The sequence below is a fragment of the Lethenteron reissneri genome, chromosome 58, assembly GCF_015708825.2.
Source record: "Lethenteron reissneri isolate LAM-NWPU_2019-01 chromosome 58, ASM1570882v1, whole genome shotgun sequence".
Lineage (NCBI taxonomy): Eukaryota > Metazoa > Chordata > Hyperoartia > Petromyzontiformes > Petromyzontidae > Lethenteron > Lethenteron reissneri.
The window spans coordinates 3,500,415-3,527,914 of record NC_083836.1 but is presented as its reverse complement, the minus strand read 5'-3'; the positions used below and the strand labels follow the sequence as shown (position 1 = coordinate 3,527,914).

Genomic DNA, 27,500 nt, shown 5'->3' with positions numbered 1-27,500 from the left:
TGGTGTTTGCATCTGCACGTCTGCGCCTTTCGCACTGATTCTGAGACGTTACTTGAGTGATAACTTTCGAGGGGCACACCGAGAGGCAGACGCGGAAACGACTACGCATGGGCATATCGCAGACTAATTTGTCTCGTTACGGGGGTTGTTTGACCATACTTAGCCACACTGGACAAAGCAGGGATGGGGAATGGGGGTGGGTTACCCAGGGCCTGTTCATGTGTGTCTCGCCACTGATGCGAGCCGGGAATTGAACTCAGGGTAGCCGGGCTCATGCGAGGCGTGGTAAGAAAGAAAGTCACTGCGACTCGTCTCCCTAAGCCATACACCCTAACGTGATGGCCTAAACCCTAACCTGCCAGCTTAAACCCTAACCTGCAGGCCTAAACCCTAATATGCTGGCCTAAACCCTAACCTGCCGGCCCAAACCCTAATCTGCAGGCCTAAACCCTAATATGCTGGCCTAAACCCTAACCTGCCGGCCCAAACCCTAATATGCTGGCCTAAACCCTAATATGCTGGCCTAAACCCTAACCTGCCGGCCTAAACCCTAATATGCTGGCCTAAACCCTAACCTGTCGGCCTAAACCCTAACCTTTGACCTCCAAACCTTAAAGCATTAATCTAAACCCTGACCATAAACCGTAACCCTTACTCCGTCAATCCTAATCTATTAATCTTTAATCCCAAAACCCTAAACCATAACCACATAAAACTTAACCTCGAAGCCAACCCCATAAAGCCAAACTCCCTAAACTAGAAAACCAAAACCTTACACTTCCACGAAGCTTAAGAAGTGGCATCCCTTCATATTTCAAAACTGTTCAGCTAAAGAAGCGGGAATTTGCAAAGGAATGCGAATCTGGGAAAAAACCAACACCCAGAGATTGTCTGATTGAATAGTGCCAGAGACCTAGACTCACTTTGCCCACATCAAGTGACTCACGCAATTCAATCTCCAGTGTATTCATATTGCGAGCATATTTCTTTAGAGTGTGTGTTTTATATCGATCTGCGGCATGCTTTGTTTATAACGCTCTCTCATCTTACACGCTGGGTTGATCGAATGCAATTGGTGCACCTCACATTTCACAAACATCGTGTTGTGGCACAAACCACGCAACGACAATGAGCCCGTGTTGCCTTCTTCCCGACAAGAAGAATGTGAGAGCGGTGGGCCCCGCATCTTACACGGGGAGGAAGTTAACGTGTTTATTTGGAGGTATTGAGACTGGAAGGGGTAGTATGCAAAGACTCTCAAGAATGTTGTTTTTGCGCTGATGTCTACAGTGTGGTGACTAAATGGGTCGTAAGAATAGGTTTTACGCTTTCTGGCATAAAACCTACTCTTGTTAACAATCTGTTAAAAGCTCTAACAGATAAGTGGAATCCCTCCCCATAGAGGTGGTTCATTCTATATTTGAATCTAGAATTCTAGATTTGAATCTAGAATGAACCACAATGGGACAAGAAATCACAGCTAATCGAATCGCTTTCTTGCTGTGGTTGTCACACCTGATGATGATTGCTTGTGTTGCAATCGAAACGTCGTGATTATTTTATTTTGTATTTTCTTTACCTACGTGACTTTACCGAAAGAACCAAGAGTATGGATCCTTGCAGTCACGAAAACTTCAAATATAGAAAGGTGTTAAAATTTTAAAATACTAAACTGAAAACTTTTGCAAGGAATCATGTCTGTGTTAACCATATATATAGTTGTGGTGAATATGCAAACAAAAAACATGCTCTGGGAGAAAATGATACATTGTTTTTTAAAACTGATTGGTCCACACCAGAAACAGCTTTCTTTAGAGCCTCGTCTCAAACAGTGTTAGACCAGAGGACGCCAAAAGGCGAACAGCACAAAGACAATGCCACTATCAGGAACATTGAGAGTTTGAGGTGAGCAGCTACATCATGGGACCTCCATGATGATATAAATGAGTCGCCCTGCATACACACAACACCTTACTGCAAACACATTTGTTACTGGCCCCGTGCAGTGCAAGTCACGTATCTTTAAACCTGATTTGAAGTTTTCGTGACTGCAGGAATTACTCTTTGGTTCTTTCGTTAAAGTCGCATAGAAAGAAAATAAATTAAATAATAGAATACGACATTTCGATTGCAACACAAGCAACCGTCATCAGGTAGAACTAAATTTGAGAGAGAGACAAAATACAGACACGGAGACACACAGACACACAAGCAGAGAGAGCCGCACACAACATGGACACACAGAGACTCAATGCCTCTGTGTGTCTTAAATAGAGAGGGGGGGGGGGTGCCAGACCTTGTAATCGGGTCATGCCCAATTCACATCACAATTTGACTAATTTCAGCTAACAATGCTCCTAACTTAATTGATTACAGGACACATACAATAATGTGGGTGGGTGTGTCTGGTAGTTTCGTGGTTTGCTCGCTGCACTACGAACACAGTGACCCAAGTTCGATTCCCGCTTACGGCCAGTGCCAGTGACGATTATCGGAACCGGTCCTCGGCCTTCCCCCTAGGTCGACTCAGCCTCAAATGATTGCCTGGTGCGTTGTGTAAACAACGCCACTGGGGAGACAAAGGCAGCCGGGGCGTGGTGCTGGCCACCCACCCCCTCGTGTGCCATGCCGGCCTTAATTGGTGCTGCTACTCGCTCGCAGCTAATTGCCCCAAAACGTCTGTTAAGGCTTTGAGGAGGGGTGAGTGATCTTTGTCTTTGTCGTTTTGTGTGTGTTGGCAGGGTGCGTTCATCCGGCGTCGTGATGTCTGGCCTGACTGCGGCGCGGGCTCCGCTGGGCCTGATGTCGCTCCCCCTGTGCTCCGCCGCGCTGCTCGCCCTGATTCTTACGCTGCCCAAGACGAGCGGCGACGTTGTGGCTGTGGGTGTCTCTCTCGCTCTCTCTCAACGTTTCGGCACGGTCGCGAAAAATCTGTTTTGAAGCAATCGCGTTGCGTCCCATCACCCTTTGTGTTGGAGAACATCCCGCGGAAGCGGATATACCAGAGCTACCTTTGAGATCCGTTCAAGTGATTTCTGAGCCATCAAATAGCGGGTAGCCACTTTCTCACCCATTCTGTCACTGAGAGTGATGTTCTTTGTGTGACAGTCAACCCGATATTTTTAATTCTTAGAGCTCGAATGTAGCTTAAGCGCAAAACTAATTTTAATAACTTTTTTTGGTGCAGTCGTTGGTTACCAGGCTGAGATCATTAACTCGCTCCGCTTGAGAACCAGGTTTAATCGCACCTTGGTCTACGCGAGTCGATGGGTCTCCGTGCCGTTCACAAGATTTCTATGTAATTCTACAGGTCTCTAATGCAAGTCACCAGTGACCGTGCCGAGACCATCATCTCGCTACACATGAAAGCCCAGGTTCAGTCACAGGCGCGACATGCATATGGATTGGAAACCAGAATTCATAATTGGATATTGCGGCCATACCCAAAAATCTATTATGATTAGTAACAGTTACTGCGTAAACCCACGCATTAAACGGCACAACCATGAATGAGACCCACAGCTCTCTTTCAGAAGTGACCTGGCCACAAGCGATAGCTCAACAAAGTGGCTTATAACGCGGACATATTATTACCGCAAAATAATCGAATTGATCAGCACGCCGTACAAGCCGAAAGCACGCGGGAGAGTTGCACGCATCGCTACTCACCCCTGGGTGGTTTTGCTACAGAGGGAGGCCCCTGTAGAAAAGCTTTGTCCAGTGGCAGCTTTTCAGAATCAGCATCTTTATTTATTACTGGAGGAATCCGAGGAGCTATAAAGCTCTTGTTTACAGATGTATAATACGGGGCCATTTCAGAGGCAGCCGTAGCACGAGTTGTGAAGTCGGGGCCCAGTCATCTTTACTCGGACGCGCCTCATTCAAAGACTTCGATAACTGAGGTCTCACCTTCTACAAACCGGGACCCCTCTTGCTGCTGTGGCTGTCTCTTTACCGTTACTGCCACGCACAATACGAGGTTTTTAAGCTCTCCCGGGGAAGCCCCAGCCCTTGAGGGCAAGTGGCTCTCAACCGGGGGAGGTACGCGGACCCCTGGGGGTACGTGGAAATGTCCCAGGCGGTACGTGAGGCGGTTTATCAATGTGTGAAATTATATCAATGGTGAATAATCACGTATGAATGTGCCAATGTAAAATGACTACGATGCAGAGGTACCTGTACCCTACCCAATACCCGGCTGGGTACGGGTAGCCGGGTATCGTGTAGGGTTCGGGACGGGTACCTGATTGCGACCTCTGGGATGAAGCCATGTTGCAGGCGCGGGTGGGTTGATTCTAGGAACTTGAATTATGAGAAGAGACAAGACGTTGGGAAATGAGTGACAAACGGTGACTCACCAGTGACTCGCGGCCTTCTCACTCATTGGTTGGGGTGAGTCACGTGTGGCTACCCGTACCCGGCCGCACCAGGGTCGCAAACGGCGACCCTGGTGCGGGTAGCCGGTTATCGGGTAGGGTACGGGTATCGGGTACCCGATTGCGACCTCTGCTACGATGCATTTTAAATCCACTTGGTAACCTAGCACGTTATAAGAGATCTTTTAAAACTCAATGATTGTACACAATGCGGGGTTTTTCAAGCGTAACCAGCGAGCTCCAACAAATTATGTCCCGCGTGCAGAGCGCACGTAGATATTTATATTTTTTTATTCGCTTGCAGTTACTTCGCTAGGTTAGGATATACCTCACGAAATGGACAATCGGCTACAATATTGATGTTCATTATTCATAAAATGTGTTTCTCAGAACCATGTCGGGTCAGGCAAGGGTTGGGGGTGGGGGGGGGTTAGCACTCGGATGAAACAACATTAAACAAGACGGATACACAGGTAGCCAACGTGAGGGTTGACAACCATTCTCTTTGGTTCTTTCGGTAAAGTCACGTGACTACCGAAAGAACCAAAGAGTATGGATTCCCGCAGTCACGTGAAAGCTTCAAATCAAGGTTGACAACCACTCCTTTGAGGCGGTGTTGGTGCGTCGCTGGCTTTTGTGGGCGTAAGAACGCCTTTGGCGAGTGGTGGAGGCATTCCCGCGCCAATACAAACACGGAAGTCGAGGCCGCGGCGATGAACGACGAGAGGGGGGGACGGCGTTACGAATCACCGAGTTTCTCGCACCGACGCTTTTACGCCGCTCGTTTCTTAGTGGGGGTCGGAGGGGGGGGGGAGGCGGCGATCGTGAGGTTTTGTGGTCGTGAAGAGAGGCGTGTGACATGAGCCGTCGGGGGTTCACCGCCCGTCCCCCGCCCCCCCACCTTGCGCGCAGGTCGGCTGGGACAACCGCACCATGGCCTTTGACGACATGCCCGCGATGTTTGGCTACCAGCTGCCCAAGGAAGGGCTCAAGGTAACACTTCCCCCCCCCCTCCCCCCCCCCCCCGGCGCCTGCCCGCCAGGAATAAACCGCGGGCTATGCGCGCGACTCTGTAACGTGTTCCGCAATTCGCGTTTGTCCACGGAAGCGTTTGCCCGGCAAGGGCGCTTTGATGAATGTGTCCCGTCTTCTTCTGGAGTCCCTAATAGCAACGCAACTTTGTACAGTTTGACACGCAGTAGGTCCTTTCGCGACCAATATCGTCCTTTTTCATTTTGGGTGAGATCGCGTAAATGTAAATGCGTTAAACCCGCCACCAACTCGACACGGCCAATCGGCAACGTTGGTCGCGTAAACAAAACGTGCCAATTGGTTACGACGTGAGGCCACACCGGTTGTGTGTTATGGAGCAAACCCACGATGTTTACAATTCCGGTACCGTGACCTCGCAATACGGCAGATTTATAAAAAATTCTGTCATTCACACTGGATCGTATTTACCCGCCATGCAGACAGAATGAGAATCGGATGGACAGCGTTCGTTCATTCCCACTTTCTGTGTCGTTTGAATGGACAAAGGGGGGCTAGAAACTGTAATGTTCATATAGAAATGGTGAGTTACTAAACGTTCTTGTGACCGTGTCACGTGTGTGTGTGTGTGTGTGCGCGTGGGGAGCGGTGGTGTAGCGATTAGCGCGCTGCGCTACAAACCCGGTGACCCGGCTTCGATTACCGCTCACGACCAACACCAGTGATGGTTATCTGACCCGGTGTAGTAAACATCGCGACTGGGGAGACAAAGGCGGTCGGGCGTGATGCTGGCCACCCACCCCCACTTGTGCCGTGCCGGCCTTCATAAGTGCTCCTCGCTAACAGCACTTGCCCCAACAGTCCGTTGAGGCTACACGGGGGATCTTTGTCTCTGTTTTTTTTGTGCGCGCGTGAATGGATGAGCGCTTGGCATATCTGACCAGTCACATGGGGAGTCATGTGATGCGTACACAAAACCCCCGCTGGTCGCAGTGCTTAACAGCCACGCCAACCGCCTACTGCTGGCACAACGCTCCGAATTTTAAGTGGATTCACTTTTGAGCGCCTTAACGAGCAAATCTCGGAGCGTGGAAGCTAAGTCGTGTTGAGCCTGGCCAGAGCTTGCGTGGTTGTCCGTCATGCACCAGCGTGGCGAGCAGAGGGCACCGCTGCCAACAAAAACAATCCAACGTTGTGCTGTACTTCTGTGCCCCCTACGTGCACGCACCGTCCGCCGGCAGCAACCCCCGCATTTGCCCGACGTGGCCACGCGTGGTCAAATAATCCCCGTGTGAACCTCGTAAAGCCGCCGTGGGGGGAGGGCCTCATCCTGCAGGGCCGTACGTACGCACGTTGAACTTATTTCGCAGCGTACGTAGCTGACCGTGCTAATCGGAGGTGCGGGGTGGGGGAAGGACGACAAACTAAAAGCAACAACAACAACAACAAGCAGTTTACAAGAAACGAGTTTGTGAATCGAGACGACGATTTAAAAGTGCATGGCTCCCACTGTCTTCCCGACATCGGAAGGAAGCGCGTTCCCATACGGCCGCAGCAGCGCGTCTGCAAGCGTCTTCGGGGTTTGCCGCGGTTGCAGCGCTTCCGCTGCTGCTGGCAGGAGTTTTGAAGGCGAGACCACGTGGCAGTCGGTGTGTGGGAGAGGAACCGAGAGACGCGCGTGTTTTTTTAGAAGGCGGCAACCTCCCAGGGTGCCGCGTCACGTGGTTTGTGTGCCACGATGCCCCCCCTTCAAGTTTCAAGTTCATTTATTAGGCACAAGCCCTGTGAGCCATTCGGCTCTTGAATCGGGTGCAACCGCAACAAACAAAAACATGAACAAAAAACACCTTAAAGTGAATATGTGACTGAGTGCAAACAGAAAATCCAAGAAAGGACAGTAAAATATTGCAGAAAAAGCACCGTACACAAAAATGTGCAAAAATCCCAATGGGATGCAAGTCAAACAACAACAACCACAAGACAACTTAGATTAAGGCCATCAGTCTAACTACTACAACATACAAACATGGCCAAACCAAAAAACTTATCGAAAATCACCAAAAGAAAGCCATAAAAGCAAGGAAACAGTGGTCATGGGAACTGTGACCGAATTTTCACAATAAACGGCGTAAACAACATGTACCACCAAACTTTGCAGCCATCGCTGGTTGCATGAGTCACTCCACAACAGCAGGAGCATCAGTCGGAGTATCAACATTTTTCAATGCACCTTTAAGATCAGCACCCTCGCGGCTTGCCCGGCACGTGACCGTGACTGACCGCTTTGGCCGGATCCCAACAATCGTCCGAGAGCTGCCTTCTGCTTTCTTGCCGCCACGCGCAGACAGACAAAGGTCCCCGTGTAGCCCACGACAGACTTGTGGCAAGTGCTGTTGGCGAGCACCTACTAAGGCCAACGTGTGGCACACGATGGGGCGCGTGGCCAGCATTTTGCCCGGCTACCTTTGTCTCCTAAAGACACTGCACCAGGTGCTCGTTTAAGGCTGAGTCGACCTGGACCAGTTCAAATATTCGCTGTCACTGTTGTTGGTCGTCAAAGGGGTTTGAACCCAGGTCGCCGGGTTCGTAGCGCACTGCACCGACCACTGCGCCACCACTCTCCACGTTCACACGCGTAGATACATCCACGCAGAGACACGCACGCAGAGACACGCACGCAGAGACACGCACGCAGAGACACGCACGCGGAGACACGCACGCAGAGACACGCACGCGCACAACAACCACCTATCGCCGCTCAGTGGCGGTGACATCACTACGGCGCTTGTGCCAGGCTAGGTGCACTCTGAGGCCATGTGAATTGTTGCAGGCTTGCTGGCAGGAGCTCACGGAAGGACGATAATCGCCATCTCAACCAAGTGCACGATCGCACACACAGAGGCAAAGACAAAGATCCCCCAAATAGCCTGAACAGACTGTTAGGGCAAGTGCTGTTAGCGAGCAACTATGAAGGGTGGAACGGCACACGAGGGGGTAGGTAGCCAACACCATGCCTGGCCGCCTTTGTCTCCCTAGTGGCGATGTTTGCACACCGCCAGGTACTCATTTGAGGCTGAGTCGACCTAGGGGTGGACCAGGACCGGTTCATATAATCGTCACTGGTGTTGGTCGGGAGCGGCAATCGAACTCGGATCGCTGGGTCTAGTGCAGCGTGCTAACCGCTACTGCTCCGCACTCGTGCTCACGGACGAACACGCGCACACACGCGCACGGACGAACACTGACGTGGCACGCATTGCCTGTGCAGCCCTTGTGGCAATTCGTTGCTGTAGGAGGGCCTTCTCCCATGCATCACCACGTCGAGCATTGCGGGTTAAATTTCGACTTAAAGCTTTCGTGACTGCAGGGATTCATCTTCTTGGTTCTTTCGGTAAAGTCACGTAGAAGGGAATAATAAAATAATAAAAATAAAACATCATAAAATAATTCTCACGACGTTTCGGCCACAACGCAAGCTGTCTCCCCGACAGACCTGGTCTTCACCTGAGGACGGCTGCTTGCGTTGTGGCCGAAACGTCGTGAGAATTATTTTATTCTGTTTTATTTTTATTATTTTATTATTTCCCTTCTACGGGACTTTACCGAAAGAACCAAGAAGACATTGCGGGTTAGTGAAGGCGGCGGTGGGGCATCGACGTTGGCGCAGCAGTACAGTACGACGATGGATTTTTTTGATTGCCGCTCTCCGCTGCCCGCGAGCTCTCGGCGTGCCGGTGCGGTCCGGTGAAACGGCCCCACCACCCCCCTCGGCCGTGGCTGTGCCGCAACGCGCGGTGGTGCCGTGGCGCTCATCGCCTCTCTCCCCCGCCGCAGGGCTACCTGGTCTACGCCAGGCCGGCCAACGCCTGCCAGCCCATCGCTCCTCCGCCGCACAACAGCACCGCCGCCTCCACCTTCATCGTGCTCATCAGGCGATACGACTGCAACTTTGACGTGAAGGTGAGCGGTGCTGGCGGCGGCGGTGGTGGTGGTGGTGGGCGAGGTGCCCGCCCAGGCCTGTTTACCACGGTCATGAGCGGGACAACAGCCCGCTCACCTGACAACAAGCGTCGGGTCAGACGACCAATCGGGGAGTAGGCCAAGGCCTCCCGCTGTGATTGGTCGGGAGGCAAGATTGAGAGGGATTTGAGGAAAGATTTTAAAGGTGCAAAGGGCGGGCGCGAGCAGAGGGGCGGACCGCAGAAGGACGGTTGAGAGCCGTTGGTGGGGAAGGGTCAGGATAGGACGAAGGGAGTGGGGGTGATGGAAGCTTCCAGAGAGAGAGGGGGGCTTGGGAGGTATGAAAGGGAACGGCACAAGGAGGAGGGGTGGGACGTTCGAGAAGAGACGGAGCTCAAGCCTCAAGAACCAGAGGCCCGCGGGTGTCGTTAGTGCTGTGTCTGAATGAAGGCTCTTAGAAAAGTCACAAGGTGTGTTGGCGTCGCTACGCTTCCATCACCGGTGTGTGCCCATGCAGAGCAGCAGGCTGGAGTCGGCCTTGTGCACAGTCACAGCCTTCCATCCGGCCTTTTGGGCGTTCCATCCGGCCTTTTGTGGGCGCCAGTGTCGCCCGAACCGGGGTTGGAACTCATTACCCGTGGTCTCGGGCCACCTCGACGGCGGCGCTGGAGAATCTTAGTCCAGTCTCGGACCGATTTCGTCATCGGTTGCTTTTGGGTCACGGTGTTGGGTAGGTATTATAATAACCCTCTCACCACCCCGCGACGGAGCCAATGAAAAGCAGCAAGCCGTCGCGTCACGGGGGGAAAACACGGCAATCGATTTTGTCAGCGAAGATGCCGGGGGACTGGTGGGGGGGGTTGTTGGAGGGTTGAATGTTGAAGAGCGGGCCACATTTTTCATACGCCGGAGGTTACGCCCAGCATCGTCGGGTTATCGGCAAGGGCCCGGGCGTAAGAAACGAGCGTCCTGATCTGGCTCCCCGACACTGCTGTGCGGACGAACCGGTCCAGCAACTACCGTTCACCGCCGCTCGATTGCTTGTGATTGGTCGGGTTTAGATTGGTGTGAGGTGACTATTTTTGCCGTTGTTGCAAATAGGCTGTCCGGAATTATATGGAGGCACGTTATTTCGTATTGGCGCTGCAGTTCGAATGTTGTTATGGTTCTAGGTAAGGCTTAACTGGTTGATAGGGTTAATTAATTAGTACAATGGGGGATCGGCACTACGATGAATTAATGAAACGGGTCGGTTGAAGAGATTGTTGGAGTTGACGTCGTTAAAGCCGACGATCAGTTGGTTTAATTTCGATGGCTGTAGTTGCCCTGCTGCCGTTACGAATTTAGTTCGACGTTGCTTGAAACCCTTTCCTGCTCCGATGACGGAAAATCCGCGTGACCAACGTGGGGAGAACACTCCAGCCCGCGGTCGGACCCACGACCTCCCGCATACCAGGCGAGGGAGTGAACATCCTCCTCGCAAACGCCGGTGCGTTCCGTTACCCGGCACGTGCCGGTAGCGGCCGCGACGGCGGTCGCCGAGCGGCGGCCAAGGGCACGAACGTGCGAGCGGGAAAATCTCGCTCTTCCGTCGCAGCGACCCTGATTGGTTGTCTGCCTGGGTAGGGTCACAAGAACCGCGCCTCACCGTGTTGTTGGTGTGCCCGTGTGCGTGTGTGCGTGTGTGTGCGTGCGTTCGTGTGTGTGTGTGTGCGCACCCAGGTTCTGAACGCCCAAAAGGCCGGATTCAAGGCTGCGATTGTGCACAACGTCGACTCCAACCAGCTGCTCAGCATGGGCACCAGTGATGGTAGCAAGGGAGAGAAATGCACTCATTGCCATCCTCACGTGCCGACTCATCTCTCTCACCAGTGTGACTGTGATCAAAGTCTTAGTTTCCTTGTTAAAACCTACCTCCTTCTCCTCCCTCCCTCTTTTCCCTCTCCTCCCTCCCTCTCCTCCCTCCCTCTCCTCCCTCCCTCTCTCCTCCCTCCCTCTCCTGCTCCCTCCCTCTCCTCCCTCCCTCTCTCCTCCCTCCCTCTCCTGCTCCCTCCCTCTCCTCCCTCTCCTGTCTCCCTCTCCTCCCTCCCTCTCTCCTCTCCTCCCTCTCCTCCCTCCCTTTCCTCCCTCTCCTCCCTCCCACTCCTCCCCCCTCCCTCTTCTCCCTCCCTCTTCTCCCTCCCTCTCCTCCCTCCCTCTCCTCCCTCTCATCTCCTCCCTCTCCTCCCCCTCCCTCTCCTCCCCCCCCCTCTCCTCCCTCTCCTCCCTCCGTCCGTCTGTCCGTAGCCGACATCTGGAAGAAGATTGACATCCCCTCGGTGTTTGTGGGGCAGAGCACGGCCAACCGCCTCCTCGAGGAGTTTGTGTACGACGTCGGGTGAGCACGTGGGGACGAGCTGGCGGCACGGGGTGTGCTGCTTGTGCAGCGATGTGCAGCGGTGCAGCGTGTGCAGTATGTCGTGTGTGCGGCGAGCGGCATGTGCGGTGCGTGCAGTGAGCGGTTTGTGTGGCATGTGCAGGGTGCAGCATGTGCGGTGTGCAGTATGTGGCGTGTGCAGGGTGCAGCGTGTGCGGTCTGTGCAGTGAGCGGTCTGTGCGACTTGTGCAGTGAGCAGAGTGTGTGCAGCGGCGACGGCTCGCTGACGATTGCCCCCCCCCCTCCTCTGCGTAGAGGCCACGTGGTGCTAACGCCGGACTTCTCCATTCCGCTCGAGTACTACCTCATCCCCTTCCTCGTCATCGTCGGCATCTGCTTCATCCTCCTCGTCGTGTTCTTGGTACGCAAGCCGCGGCGGCGTGACGGCTCCGGTGGCGGTCGTCCCTCTCCGGTGGGGGGTTGGGGGCGGTGGCGGTCGTACCGAGCGGTGCTCGGCAAAGGCGCCGTGACGTTTTGCACCGAGTGCTGAGAACTTTGTAGGCACACCGACGACGTTGACGACGACGTTGATGACGACGATGTTGATGACGACGACGATGTTGATGACGACGACGATGTCGACGACGACGATGTTGATGACGACGATGTCGATGACGACGATGTCGACGACGACGATGTTGATGACGACGATGTCGACGACGACGATGTTGATGACGACGATGTCGACGACGACGATGTTGATGACGACGACGATGTCGACGACGACGACGATGTCGACGACGACGACGATGTTGATGACGACGATGTCGACGACGACGATGTTGATGACGACGATGTTGATGACGACGATGTTGATGACGACGATGTCGATGACGACGATGTCGACGACGACGATGTTGATGACGACGACGATGTCGACGACGACGACGATGTCGACGACGACGACGATGTTGATGACGACGATGTCGACGACGACGATGTTGATGACGACGATGTTGATGACGACGATGTTGATGACGACGATGTTGATGACGACGACGATGTTGATGACGACGACGATGTCGACGACGACGATGTTGATGACGACGATGTTGATGACGACGATGTCGACGACGACGATGTTGATGACGACGACGATGTCGACGACGACGATGTTGATGACGACGATGTTGATGACGACGATGTTGATGACGACGATGTCGACGACGACGATGTTGATGACGACGACGATGTCGACGACGACGATGTTGATGACGACGATGTTGATGACGACGATGTTGATGACGACGATGTCGACGACGACGATGTTGATGACGACGACGATGTTGATGACGACGATGTTGATGACGACGATGTCGACGACGACGATGTTGATGACGACGATGTTGATGACGACGATGTTGATGACGACGACGTCGACGACGATGTTGACGACGACGATGTTGATGACGACGACGTCGACGATGACGACGATGTTGATGACGACGACGTCGACGACGACGACGATGTTGATGACGACGATGTTGATGACGACGACGTCGACGATGACGACGATGTTGATGACGACGATGTTGACGACGACGACGATGTTGATGACGACGACGTCGACGACGACGATGTTGATGACGACGACGTCGACGACGACGACGATGTCGACGACGACGACGATGTTGATGACGACGACGATGTCGACGACGATGACGACGACGATGTTGATGACGACGACGATGTCGACGACGACGACGACGTCGACGACGACGATGTTGATGACGACGACGTCGACGACGACGACGACGACGACGATGTTGATGTCAACGACGACGATGTCGACGACGATGTCAACGATGTCGACGACGACGATGACGACGATGACGACGATGACGACGATGACGACGATGACGACGATGACGACGACGACGACGACGACGATGACGACGATGACGACGACGACGACGATGACGACGATGACGACGACGACGATGACGACGACGATGACGACGTTGACGGTGCGCGTTGTGAACACGCCGTGGGCTCTCGCCGCAGGTGGTGAAGGTGATGAGGGACCGGAGGAGGGCGCGCAGGAACCGTTTGGCCCGGGAACAGCTGCAGAAGCTGCCCATTCACAAGTTCAAAAAAGGTGCGCCTTGCATACGCGCGCCACTGTGTGTGTGCGCGCGTGTTTGTAAAGGATGCTGCTACTGGGCAGTTGGAGGCAGTCGCCCACTAGCAACAGCTCACAACAACGAGCAGAGCCCCGGGCAGATAAAACAAAGAGTTGGTACAGTGGGGAGCGCTGTTGGTGCATCGGCCAATCATCTCGGTCGGTCAACCCATGGCACCTGGGTCTGTTCCGTGACCACCTGCCAGCGGGCTTTAGACACTTCACCTGGTCTCAAAGTGCACCTAGCCTGGCGCAAGCGCCGTGGTGACGTCACCGCCACTTGGTGGTGAACGGCGGTTATGTTATGTGCGTGTGTGTCCCGATTGCTTGTGTACGTGTGTCTGTGTGCGTCTGCGTGTTGGGGATTGGAGCGGTGGTGCAGTGGTTCGCGCAACAAGCCCTTCTACCCGAGTTCGATTCCAGGCCACAGCCAACATCAGCCGTGGTTATTTGAACCATTTCTGGCCCTCCCCTAGGTAGACTTAGCCTGAGGATTGAGTACTTGGTGTGGTGTGTAAACATGAGCAGCGGGGAGACAAAGGCGGCCGGGCACGGTGCTGGCCCCACCCCACCCTCTCGTGTGCCCCGTCGGCCTTCATAGGTGCTCGCTAACCGCACTTGCCCCAACAAGTCTTGTTGGGGCAGGTGCCGTTACACGGGGGATCTTTGTCTTTGTACACACGCGCGAGGGGAGCGGTGGCTCGGCGGTTAGTGCAACTCGCGGCCAACATCGGCGGCGACGGATATCTGAACCGGTTCTGGGCGGCCCGGGGCGTCGTGCCGGCCACACGACGCCGCCTCGTCACGCTTGGCACGCTAGGAGCCGGGGGCATTGCAGCGGCCGGCACTTGCCGCAGAGGCTATACGGTGAGGGGGGGACCTTTGTCTCGCGTGCAGGTGACGCGTACGAGGTTTGCGCCATCTGCCTGGACGAGTACCTGGAAGGGGACAAGCTGCGCGTGCTGCCTTGCTCGCACGGTACCCCCCCCCGCCCGCCCGCCACGGCGTACCACTCACCCTCACTGTCACCCACAGCGTACCACTCACCCTCACAGCGTACCACTCACCCTCACCGTCACCCACAGCATACCACTCAACCACAGCGTCACCCACAGCGTACCACTCACCCTCACAGCGTACCACTCACCGTCACCCACAGCGTACCACTCACCCTCACTGTCACCCACAGCGTACCACTCACCCTCACAGCGTACCACTCACCCTCACCGTCACCCACAGCATACCACTCAACCACAGCGTCACCCACAGCGTACCACTCACCCTCACAGCGTACCACTCACCGTCACCCACAGCATACCACTCACCCTCACTGTCACCCACAGCGTACCACTCACCCTCACAGCGTACCACTCACCCTCACCGTCACCCACAGCATACCACTCAACCACAGCGTCACCCACAGCGTACCACTCACCCTCACCCACAGCGTACCACTCACCCTCACTGTCACACACAGCGTACCACTCACCCTCACTGTCACCCACAATGTACCACTCAACCACACCGTCACCCACAGTGTACCACTCACCCTCACTGTCACCCACAGCGTACCACTCACCCTCACTGTCACCCACAGCGTACCACTCACCCTCACTGTCGCCCACAGTGTACCACTCACCCTCACTGTCACCCACAGCGTACCACTCACCCTCACTGTCATCCACAGCGTACCACTCAACCACACCGTCACCCACAGCGTACCACTCACCCTCACGGCGTACCACTCACCGTCACGCACAATGTACCACTCACCCTCACCTACAGCGTACCACTCACCCACAGCGTCACCCGCAGCGTACCACTCTCCTGAACCGTCACCCACACAGCCTCCCGCACCGTCGCCCCTCGCGCGCTGTCGCCCGCAGCGTACCACCCATCCACACCGTCACCATCAGCATGCCGCTCACCCACACCGTCACCCACAGTGTACCATTCACCCACACCGTCACCCATCCACACCATCACCCACACTCACACCATCACCCACAGCGTACCACCCATCCACACCATCACCCACAGCGTACCACTCATCCACACCGTCGCCCCCTGCGCGCTGTCTCCCGCAGCGTACCACTGCAAGTGCGTGGACCCGTGGCTCACCGGCTCGAAGCGCACGTGCCCCGTGTGCAAGCGCCGCGTGATCCCCTCGCGGCGGCGCCGGCTGGGCGCCGCCACCCCGGAGAGCGACTCTTCGGGCTCGGAGCCGTCGAGCGACTCGTCCCCGCCGTCGCCCTCGTCGCCCTCCGACTCGGGGCGGGAGGAGACGCGGGAGGGCGAGCGCACCCCGCTCCTGCGCTCCGGCCGCTCCTCGTTCGGCTCCATGGCCCCCGGTGCCCCCTCCCCGGCCGCCGCTCAGCGGCAGGAGGAGCGCCGGCGGCGGCGGCGGCACCGGCGGCGTCGTCACGGCGACGCCGACGCCGACGCCGACCCCTCCGAGCGCGAGGACCCGCGGGGTCGGGCTGCGGAGGCGGTGGGCGGCGTCCTCTCCGCCTCTCCGTCGTCGTCGTCCATGACCTCCTCCACCTCTTCGTCGACGATGTCCACCTCGTCGGAGTTCGACAGGAGCGAGGGGCGGGGGGGCCGCGGGCGCCGACGGCGTCGTTCCTCCCGCTGCGCCGGCGCCGCCGACGAGCGCCGACGGCGGTGCCCTGCCGGGAGGCGCCGGCGAAGAAGAGCGCAGGGCTCCGGCGACGCAGGGCGCTCGCGACGTGGTCACCGTGCAGGTGGAGAAGCACGAGCATTCCCTCGCAGACCGGCAGCAGGACCAGCCGCAGCAGCAGCAGCAGCAGAACGTGTGATGGGGGGTGTGAGGTGTGCGCGTCTGCGTGTGTGTGGTTGTGTGTGTGTATGTGTGTATGTGTGTGTGTGAGTGTGTATGGGGAGCGGTAGTGTAGCGGTTAGCGTGCTGCGCTACGTACCTGGCGACCCGGGTTCGATTCCCGCTCACGGCAAACACCCAGTGACGATTATCTGAACCGGTTTAGGGCCTCCCCTAGGTCGACTCAGCCTCAAATGAGTACCTAGTGCGGTGTGTAAACATCGTCACTGGGGAGACAAAGGCGGTCGGGCGTGGTGCTGGCCACCCACCCCCTCGTGTGCCATTCCGGCCTTCATAGGTGCTCGCTAATAGCACTTGACCCTACAGTCTGTTAAGGCTATACGGGGGATCTTTGTCTTTGTATGTGTGTGTGCGTGTATGCGTGTGTGCGCATCTCTTGTGTGTATGTGGGGAGCGGTAGTGCAGCGGTTAGCGCCCTGCGTTACGAACACAGCATCCCGAGTTCGATTCCCGCTCACGGCCACCACCAGTGACGGTTATCTGAACCGCTCCTGGGCGTCTCCTAGGTCGACTCAGCCTCAGATGAGTACCTGGTGCGTTGTGTAAACATCGCCACTGGGGAGACAAAGGCGGCCGGGCGTGGTGTTGGCCACCCACCCCGTCATGTACTGCACCGGCCTTCATAGGTGCTGCTCGCTAACAGCACTTGCCCCAACAGTCTGTTACAGGCTACACGGGGGGTTGTGTGTGTGTGCTCCTCTGTGTGCATTGTATGTATGTGTGCGCGTCTCTGCGTGTTGATGTGTGTCTGTGTCTGCGTCTGTAATTCTGTGTAAGGAGTGGCGTTGGCTTGGGTTTGCGCTCTGCGCTACGAACTTGGTGGCCTGAGTTTCAATTCCCAGCAGCCACTGCCAACGTCAGTGATAATTATCCAAGCCGGTTCTTACCAGCTGGGCATGGTGCTGGCCACACCACCCCATCGTGAGACGTTGCCGGTCTTCGTAGGTGCTTGCTAACGGCGCTTGCCCCAACAGCCCGTGCAGGCTTCCACGGGGAGGCGGGAAGGGGGGGGCGATCGTTGTGTTTGCTACTCGGCCGTGTGTGAGTGTGGAGATGCGAAAATGGGAATTTTAACAGGAATTGTAATTTTGTGTTGAAATGGAGCAAAGCCAAAATTATACCGCGTGTGATTGGCCCGTGGTGCAAATGCACGACAACAGTCGTGCCCTGATTGGTTGAGACGGATCTTATAAGCAGTTCTATTCCTACCCTGTTCGCTGCTCGTGATTTACTGGTGCGGTCGCTGCGACCTTGACGGTGCGGCTGATATGACGTACCATTGCGGTCGCCGTTCTGTTCACGTGCAGGCCATGCTGGCAGGGGCTGTGCTTACTTGCATGTCTTACTACGCGTCGTCGTCGTCGTCGTTACCGCGTCGCGCTCGGTCGCTTTTGAACGGCTTGATTATAATATTCCATTTTTGCAGTTGTGGGGGAGAGCCGGTGGCGCATCGGTTGGCGCTCCGCACTGGTTGATACCCGCAGGCATCGGTGGCGAGCGACTATATGAACCGGGCGTGAGGTGGGGGGCACCCACCCCTCACCCACCCCTCACCAACCCGCACAGTTACGGTCGAACGAGACCCGTTGACCGACGCGGCGCGGGTGACGGGGGGGCCGTGTGAACGGTCACGAGTTCCGGCTGCGTTCGCTTTGCCGGCGGTGTGTGGGGGGTTACGCGCCAGGCCACGGGAGGCATGTGGGATGGTTCCCGAGCCTTGGGCAGCGCCCCACCGACCGCCGGTTCGCAGCTCGGGGTGTGGGGAGGGGGCTGGAACCGACGCCGATTCCCGGGTCATTTTAATTTGAGATTGTTGCACGGGCGGCCTGCCGTCACCGCCGCCGCCGCCACCTTCCCGAGGGGCTGGCGGTGCCGGCGAATCCCTCGGGTGTGCCGGATCTCCGCGGCCGCAACCGCCTTGCTATTTACCCCGTCCCTCCACTCTTCTCTGTTCAAATTGCGGTGCCGGGGGGGGGGGGGGGTGGTTCGTTGTCGTCGTTGCCGTCGTTGCCGTCGTCACGAGAAGGAGTTTTGAGTTCGGAGGCCTCTGTCCCACGCTAGGGGGGAGGCAGGGAAGGGAGGGGGAGGGCGTCTCTCTCTCGCGCGCGCGTCTCGAGCGTAACTGGAATCGCTGGAACTCTTCGAAGCAACTCCGGTGATGTAAGGAAATTGAGCGTTTAACACGGTGGTGGCGGTATGTTGTGGGGGGGGGGGGGGGCGCGGAGCGGATCCGCCCGGCTAGCGTGGGCCCCGGTGCAAGAAATAAAACGGGGTTTGGGTGGAGGCCCCTTCTCAGATACCCCCGTGTAGCCCCGCGCCTTGGGCCCATCAGGCCGGGCGTGCAGGTCCCTGCGGCCGTCGTCCCGCGGCCTCGGTCGGGGGCCCGTCGCTCGTGTAAATAGGAATGCCTCGTGGTCGTCGTCGTCGTTGTCGTCGTTTATCCGTTGGCGTGGGTCGCACGGACGCGGGTTGGTTGTTGACGTACCGCAGGGGTTGAGCCCAAGCGAGCAACCTTCGTGTTCACCCTGGTGAGTCCGTGTTCACCCTGGTGAGTCTGTGTTCACCCTGGTGAGTCCGTGTTCAGCCTGGTCAGCCTGTGTTCACCCTGGTCAGTCTGTGCTCACCCTGGTGAGTCCGTGTTCACCCTGGTCAGTCTGTGTTCACCCTGGTGAGTCCGTGTTCACCCTGGTGAGTCTGTGTTCACCCTGGTGAGTCCGTGTTCACCCTGGTGAGTCCGTGTTCACCCTGGTGAGTCCGTGTTCACCCTGGTGAGTCTGTGTTCACCCTGGTGAGTCTGTGCTCACCCTGGTGAGTCCGTGTTCACCCTGGTGAGTCCGTGTTCACCCTGGTGAGTCCGTGTTCACCCTCGCGTTGTCCACGCTCGCGGTTCCCAATAAACTTTCCCGAACCCGAGAGAAGAGAGAGGCGGCGGCGACGCCGGCTGTTTGCGAGTGGCGCTCCTTCGTACGGTCCGGCACACCACATCCATAATACCACGGCCACCCCCACCTTCTCTCTCCCCCCACGCCATCCCATGTATCGTGGTTGCCGAGCGTAGGCTGAAAAGGCCTCCCCTGAATGAGGAGGAATAAAAAGGGAAAAAAAAAACCAGCAGCACGCGGCGAGGGTGCAAACGGATGGGTGGATTGGTGGTTCTCGGAAGTGAGCGCGAAGGTTTCGTGATAAGAACTCGGGGGAGGAGAGGTGAATGGGAGGTGAATGAGAGGTGAATGGGAGGTGATTGGGAGGTGAATGGCAGGTGAATGGCAGGTGAACGGGAGGTGAATTCCACCACGGGCGAGCCGCTGAAACTCATCACGGGCCAGCGGCGGCTGCTGTTGCTGCCCGAAAGTTTTCGTCGGTACGAGGTCGACCAAACTACAAAGGACGTTTTTATTTTAGCAGCTAAGGCTGGTACGTAGCTCTCTTTCAGAAGCGACCCCGGCTATCACATATGACGGCTCGGCGAAGTAGGCTAGTCATGATCATCATCATCGCGCGGACTTGTACGTAAGCATTCTAGATTTGAAGCTTTCGTGACTGCAAGGATTCATATTCTTAGGTTTTTTCGGTAAAGTCACGTAGTTCTAGATTTGAAGCTTTCGTGACTGCAAGGATTCATACTATTAGTGCTTTCGGTAAAGTCACATATGTAAAAAATGAAATTAATAAAAATAGTCACGTAGGTAAATAAAAATTAATAAAATAAAAAAATAACCCGTAAAAACAGTTTTTCACTATAAATCCTTTATATGCGTGGCGGCTAGAGTCCTCTCGTCCTCTGGCTTGAGATGGCTGCCACCTATGGGTCAGATGATTGCCAGCATTAAGCAATTGGTAATTAAATATGTAATTTTTTTTCCCTAAACGGTGTAAAATTTTGGAAAAAAATTTTCACGAAAATTTATTGTCACGCACAACGAGTCTGTGTGGAAAATGTCAGCTCGATTGGATCACGGGAAGTGGGTTAAAAAACGACCGAAAGATTTGCACGGTCGTAAGCACGCAAGCAAGCGAACTTAATATAAAGGATTTAAAAATCACGACGTTTCGGAGGCAACACAAGCTTCCGTCTTCAGGTGGAACCGTCACAGCGCGACAGCTGTATCAAGTGAGAGTACGTAAGCAGCCAAATACTCTGAACGCGTGACGTCGATTCAAAACGTGGCCACAAATAATAGCTCAACGTAATGGCTTATCACGTGGAAATGTATCGCAGCCAAACACTCTAAAAGCACGCTGATTCTAAATGTCGAGGGGAAAAACCGAAGGACCCGGAGAAAAACCCACGCGACCACGGGGAGAGAGAAACGCGGAAACTCCAAATACAGCAGCAGGTATCGGGGTCGGCATCGAACCTACGACCTCCTGTATACCAGGCGAGGTAGTTAACATCTAGCCACCGTGATGATGAGAGAGAGATACACGCAAACTCAAAATATACAGCAGCAGGCGTCGGGGTCGGCATCGAACCCACGACCTCCTGCATGCCAGGCGAGGTAGTTAACATCTAGCCACCGTGGCACCGATATTGTATCCAATGTATTTGCCGCGGCACTGGCAGCATACAAGGCCACGCATCTCGCCTGCGGAGTGTATATAAAACTCAACGTTTAACCTACTCACGCCGGCTTGTGCCCTCCCTCACAGTCGGGCATATTTGCGGAATACACCACGCCGCCGTTGACCCTGCAGGCCATTGACCGAGCAACCCAACGTCCCTACCAGCTCCCTCCGCAGGAAAGTGTTTTATTTTACTTTTCTACCTACGTGACTTTACCGAAATAACCAAAGAATATCGTACTAACATTATTATATAAAATAACACGTTTAACGGCTCGTTTTCAGAAGCAACCTGGCCGCATATGATCGGTCAACGAAGTGGCTTGCCATTGCCATCACGTGGAAACGCAGAGCAGAAACCGAAAAAATCGCGTGAAGTCGATTCCAAACGTGGAGGGAGGAAAACCGGAGGACCCGGAGGAAAATCCACGCGACCACGGGGAGAGGGGCCGGTCATAAATGACGTCACGCACCTGGGGGGAGGGGGGGGGTCAGACATTTGTGACGATGGGGGGGGGGGGGGGGCGGCGTTTGAGAAATGTGACGTCACGTAAAAATGCGCAACTTTAAATAAATATAGACAACACGTTCTACTTAATGAAATCAACATTTTGATGTTTTCTCCTACAACATCAGAGTGCAGCGCCACATTAAATACGCACTGCAATGACAATAGTTTACAGCTATTTGAAGCATGTTTTATTTTTTTGGGGTGGGTGGGGGGCAAAGCTTTGTGACGTCATTTGAGGGGGGGGCGTCTGACTGGTGAAGCCGTGTGACGAGGGGGGGGGGGGGGGGTCAAAAAATCGTCCAAAATTGCGTGACGTCATTTATGGACGGCCCCAGAGAGACACGCAAACTACAAATATACAGCAGCAGCAGGCGTCAGGGTCGGGCTCGAACCCACGACCTCCTGCGTACCAGGCGAGGCAGTCAACATCTCCTAGCCACCGTGATGATGATGATGAGAGAGAGACACGCAAACTACAAATATACAGCAGCAGGCGTCAGGGTCTGGATCGAACCCACGACCTCCTGCATACCAGGCGAGGTAGTTAACATCTCCCAGTCTAGAATTGAGCTGCTGCTTCTGCTGCGTCAGCCGCTGGGAGGAGGAACCACGCAGCCGGCATCACTGCTGCTCATGCCGCAGCCCTGCGCTCGATATCTTCACCATCGTTGACATCATCGTCGCTGCGCCCACGTGGGAGACGGCGAAACTCACAAATCCACCGTCCCCTCCATCCTATCCGTGTCTCACCCCTCGCTCGCGTCCCCTCCTCCTACTCTCCCCCCTCCCTCCCTCTCCCCCACTCCCCTCCCTCTCTCTCCCCACTCTCCTCCCTCACCCACTCCCCTCCCTCCCCCCACTCCCCCCCCCACTCTCTCCCCCCTCCCCCCACTCTCTCCCCCCCTCCCCCCACTCCCCCCCCCTCCCCCCACTCTCCCTCCTCCCCCCACTCTCTCCTCCCTCCCCCTACTCTCCTCCCTCCTTCCCCCCACTCTCTCCCCCCTCCCCCCACTCCTCCCTCCCCCCACTCCCTCCCCCCACTCTCCTCCCTCCTTCCCCCCACTTTCCCCTCCCCCTCCCCCCACTCCCTCCCCCCACTTCTTCCCCCTCCCCTCACTCCTCCCCTCCCCCCACTCTCTCCCCCCTCCCCTCACTCCTCTATCCCTACACTCTCCTCCCTCTCCCCACTCTGCTCCCTCCCTCCTCTCTCGCGCTCGGATCGTGCAAGGCGCTCGCTCGGGCTGCTGTACGAATCTTAACGGTGAGACGAGTTCACCATCATCATCACCATCATCATCACCATCACCACCATCACTATCACCACCGTCATCATCACCACCACCATCATCACCATCATCACCACCATCATCACCACCATCATCACCACTATCATCACCATCATCATCACCACTATCATCATCACCATCATCAATACATCATCATCACCACCATCATCACTATCATCACTATCATCATCACTATCACCACCGTCATCATCACCACCACCATCATCACCATCATCAACCACCATCATTACCACCATCATCACCACTATCATCACCATCATCATCACCACTATCATCATCACCATCATCATACATCATCAGCACCACCACCATCATCACTATCATCACCATCACCACCATCATCACCACCATCATCACCATCATCATCACCACTATCATCATCACCATCATCAATACATCATCACCACCACCATCATCACTATCATCACCACCAACATCATCACCACCACCATCATCACCACCACCACTATCATCACCACCACTATCATAATCACCACCACCACCATCATCATCACCACCACTATCATCACCACCACCATCATAATCACCAGCACCACTATCATCATCACCACCACCATAATCACCACCACCACTATCATCATCACCACCATCATAATCACCACCACCACTATCATCATCACCACCATCATCGTCTCGTGCACGCATCCCACCCCCCCGATCGTCACCCACGCCACAACCGCGTTCAGTGACAAAATGGAGCGGAGATTTTCACTGCAGCATCGCCACCCACCGTCACTACCCTCACCATGGCAACCATCATCACCATGACTACCATCACGAAGTGCCAGCACCACCACCATCGTTACCACCATCGTCGCCACCACCATAATTACAATCGGCATCTTCGTTACCATCACCACCATCACTGCCGGCATCATCAATACGTTGAGCACCCAGTGTTATTACCATCATCAACACCATCACAATCACCAACTCCATCATCACCAACACCGTCATCACCATCACCAACAACACCATCATCATTACCAACATCATCATCACCAACACCATCATCACCAACAACACCATCACCAACACCATCATCACCAACACCATCATCACCCACACCATCATCACCAACATTATCATCACCAACATCATCATCACCAACACCATCATCACCAACACCCTGATCACCAACACCATCATCACCAGCATCATCATCACCACCACCACCATCATCAACATCATCACCCTTTCAAGCATAAGCAGCACCAACACACCACCATCATCATCATCATGGTTCCAAGAATCAGCATCACCATTGCACCAGCATTACCAGCATCATCACCACCATCATCATCAACATCATCACCCTTTCAAGCATAAGCAGCACCAACAACACCACCATCATCATCATCACCATCATCATCATGGTTCCAAGAATCAGCATCACCATTGCACCATTACCAGCATTATCATCACCATTGCACCACCATTACCAGCATCATCACCACCACCATCATCAGCATCATCATCCTTTCAAGCATAAGCAGCACCAACACATCACCATCATCATCACGGTTACAAGCATCAGCACCACCATTGCACCACCATTACCAGCATCATCACCACCATGATCATCACCAACATCAATACCATCACCACCATCACCACCATCTCCATCATCGCCCTTGCACGCACACATGGTGTCGTGAAATCATCTCCCACTGCTGTTGATGCGGTGCGGCTGTTGATGCGATGCGGGTGTGGGCACGTTCATTGACCCCGCATCCCACCCTGACCACTAACGACGCCACCCACGCTCGATGGATCGATCGACCGATCGATCCATCGACCGATCGATCCATCGATCGGCACGGTCACATGCGGTGGGGGTAAAGCGCGGGTGGGAAAAGAGCTTTACGGCTCATCGGATTCCGTCGGTACGGATTAGATATTCTGATGAGCGAGGAAGAGTAGGGCCAAGCTCAAATATAGCCCACATATTGACGATCTCTTGAGTGGAGGTGACGAACGGGTGGGGTGGCTATGACGTCACCGTTGGGGTGGCTGTGACGTCACGGGTGAGGTGGCTGTGACGTCACCAGTGGGGTTGATATGACGTCACCAGTGGGGTGGCTGTGACGTCACCAGTGGGGTGGCATCATTGCCATTTGGAGTGAAATCGATTTTGCAACAGCAGAATGTATGTACGTGATGTATGTACATGATGAATGTACATCATGTATGTTCATTATGTATGTACGTGATGTATGTACATCATGTATGTACATCATGTATGTACATGATGTATGTACATCATGTATGTACATCATGTATGTACATGATGTATGTACATCATGTATGTACATCATGTATGTACATGATGTATGTACATCATGTATGTACATCATGCATGTACATCATGTATGTACATCATGTATGTACATGATGTATGTACGTGATGTATGTACGTTTAGTATATTTATTATGTATGCTTATTATGTATGTACGTGATGTATGTACATGATGTATGTACATGATGTATGTACATGATGTATGTACATGATGTATGTACATGATGTATGTACGTGATGTATGTACATTTAGTATATTTATTATGTATGTTAATTATGTATGTTCGTGCATTGTGACTTGTCACGTTTTGTGTTACATGACAAACTTTACTAATTGGCCATGTCGGGTGGTGGAGGGTTTAACGACATTCATATTCACGCGACATCACCCAAGAAAACCCTCAATTATGGATGCATTGCACTGAATGCAACACGTGCAAACTCGCCACGCCAGAGTGCTAATAATTTTAAGGCTGAGTCGACCTATGAGACGCCCAGGACAAGCTCAACTACCACTGACCATCGGCGCTGCCCGCGACGGGAATCGATAGCCCGGGGCCCATCCTCACACCTTCCATGGTGACCTCTCTGATCCTACGTGCTGTGAAGGAGGACCATTGCCCGAAACGTCTCCTATCCTTTACCTGTTGAGGCCGCGGTGTTATTGGCATGGAACGTGAACGTGCTCCAACAAAGGTAAAGATCCCCCGGGTAGCCCGGGTAGCCCAAAACAGTTCTGTTCAGGGCCGAACGGCACACGACTGTTGCAGTGGGTTTACTCTCCAACACACAACCGGTTAGTGCTGTTCTGATAACGAATTGGCACGTTTTGTCTACGTGACGAACCTGATAAATTGGCTGTTGTCGGATGCTGGCGGGTTTAACGACACAATTATATATCTTCTTGGTTCTTTCGGTAAAGTCACGTCGAAGGGAAATAATAAAATAATACAAATAAAACATAATAAAATAATTCTCACGACGTTTCGGCCACAACGCAAGCAGCCGTCCTCAGGTGAAGAACAGGTCTGTCGGGGAGACAGCGTCTGAATGAAACACCACCACGCTTGGAGCGTATATTTAAGCTGGGTTGGAAGGGGGGAAGGGCGCCTTGACAAAATAATTTGCATATCAAGAGGAATTTAGCATATTTATGGGAAATGCAGGTATGTGATTAGTACTACTTGTGAAATGCGTAGGAGGTGGGCGGGGGGTTTCAAAGTCATATTATGCCCGTGCATTATGCAGGATTAGCAGCATCAAAGGGAGGGGATAGGGGTAGCATTAATAAAGGGAAGGAATAGTATGTAGCTGCAGTAACTAAACAAACACGTAAAAAACTAAACAAACACGTAAAAAACTAAAGTATAAACTACATAGTATCATCAGTATACTAAATATACTCTCCAATAAGCTGAGCTACTAACAGTAAGTAATACATTACAATTCTACGTCGCAAAAAATATAATATGCTTCCAGCTAAACTTTTACATCACACGGGTCTACCCCGTACTATATGCTGCCATAGACAAACCCAACATTAAAGAATAATACATAGTGTAATATTACACTATGTATTATCTATCCACCCTACTGTATATCACACTGCTGTAGTCACTATACAATTACGATACTATATATTGCCTTATACATTGTATTAAACATTACAATTTTATACTATTTATTATTATACAATCTACACTATACCATTGACCGTCGAGTGAAAGATACTAAGAGGAAGCAACGAAAAATGTCAATGGAAGAGTGGTAGTAGGAGACTTGCAGCGGAGCAAATAATCCATTCCCTGCGGAGAATACAAGATATATAGTTATGCCAGTGAGTGGAACGCGGTCTGAGAGTCACCGTAAACGTGAACACAATCAGTTAAGATCCGAAGTGGTTTATTACGTCCTTCCAATGATTGCTGAGCCAGAATCCATCTTCTCGGTTGAAATTGTCTCTGTGTTTGTATATGTGGATCGCCTCATGAACGAATCTCTCATGGTAGCCAGATGGGGTTCCGATAATCGTCAGCGGTGTTGGTGGTAGCCGTGCGCGGCTCGTAGCCGGGTT

At 54.0% G+C, this 27,500-nt stretch overlaps 1 protein-coding gene across 1 annotated transcript in view; it reads left to right on the top strand.

The window, feature by feature from the left end:
* The window catches only part of LOC133357504 (E3 ubiquitin-protein ligase RNF13-like), a 20,417-nt gene extending 667 nt beyond the window's left edge, over positions 1 to 19,750 (top strand). Inside the window, exons 2-10 of the mRNA XM_061575468.1 lie at positions 2,742 to 2,880; positions 5,289 to 5,369; positions 9,201 to 9,326; positions 11,049 to 11,136; positions 11,613 to 11,703; positions 11,998 to 12,103; positions 13,747 to 13,840; positions 14,762 to 14,842; positions 15,952 to 19,750. Coding sequence (XP_061431452.1) covers positions 2,764 to 2,880; positions 5,289 to 5,369; positions 9,201 to 9,326; positions 11,049 to 11,136; positions 11,613 to 11,703; positions 11,998 to 12,103; positions 13,747 to 13,840; positions 14,762 to 14,842; positions 15,952 to 16,754 — 1,587 coding nt within the window. The 5' untranslated portion in view covers positions 2,742 to 2,763 and the 3' untranslated portion in view covers positions 16,755 to 19,750. The remainder of the gene's footprint in view (positions 1 to 2,741; positions 2,881 to 5,288; positions 5,370 to 9,200; positions 9,327 to 11,048; positions 11,137 to 11,612; positions 11,704 to 11,997; positions 12,104 to 13,746; positions 13,841 to 14,761; positions 14,843 to 15,951) is intronic.
* Positions 19,751 to 27,500: the final 7,750 nt, after the last annotated feature.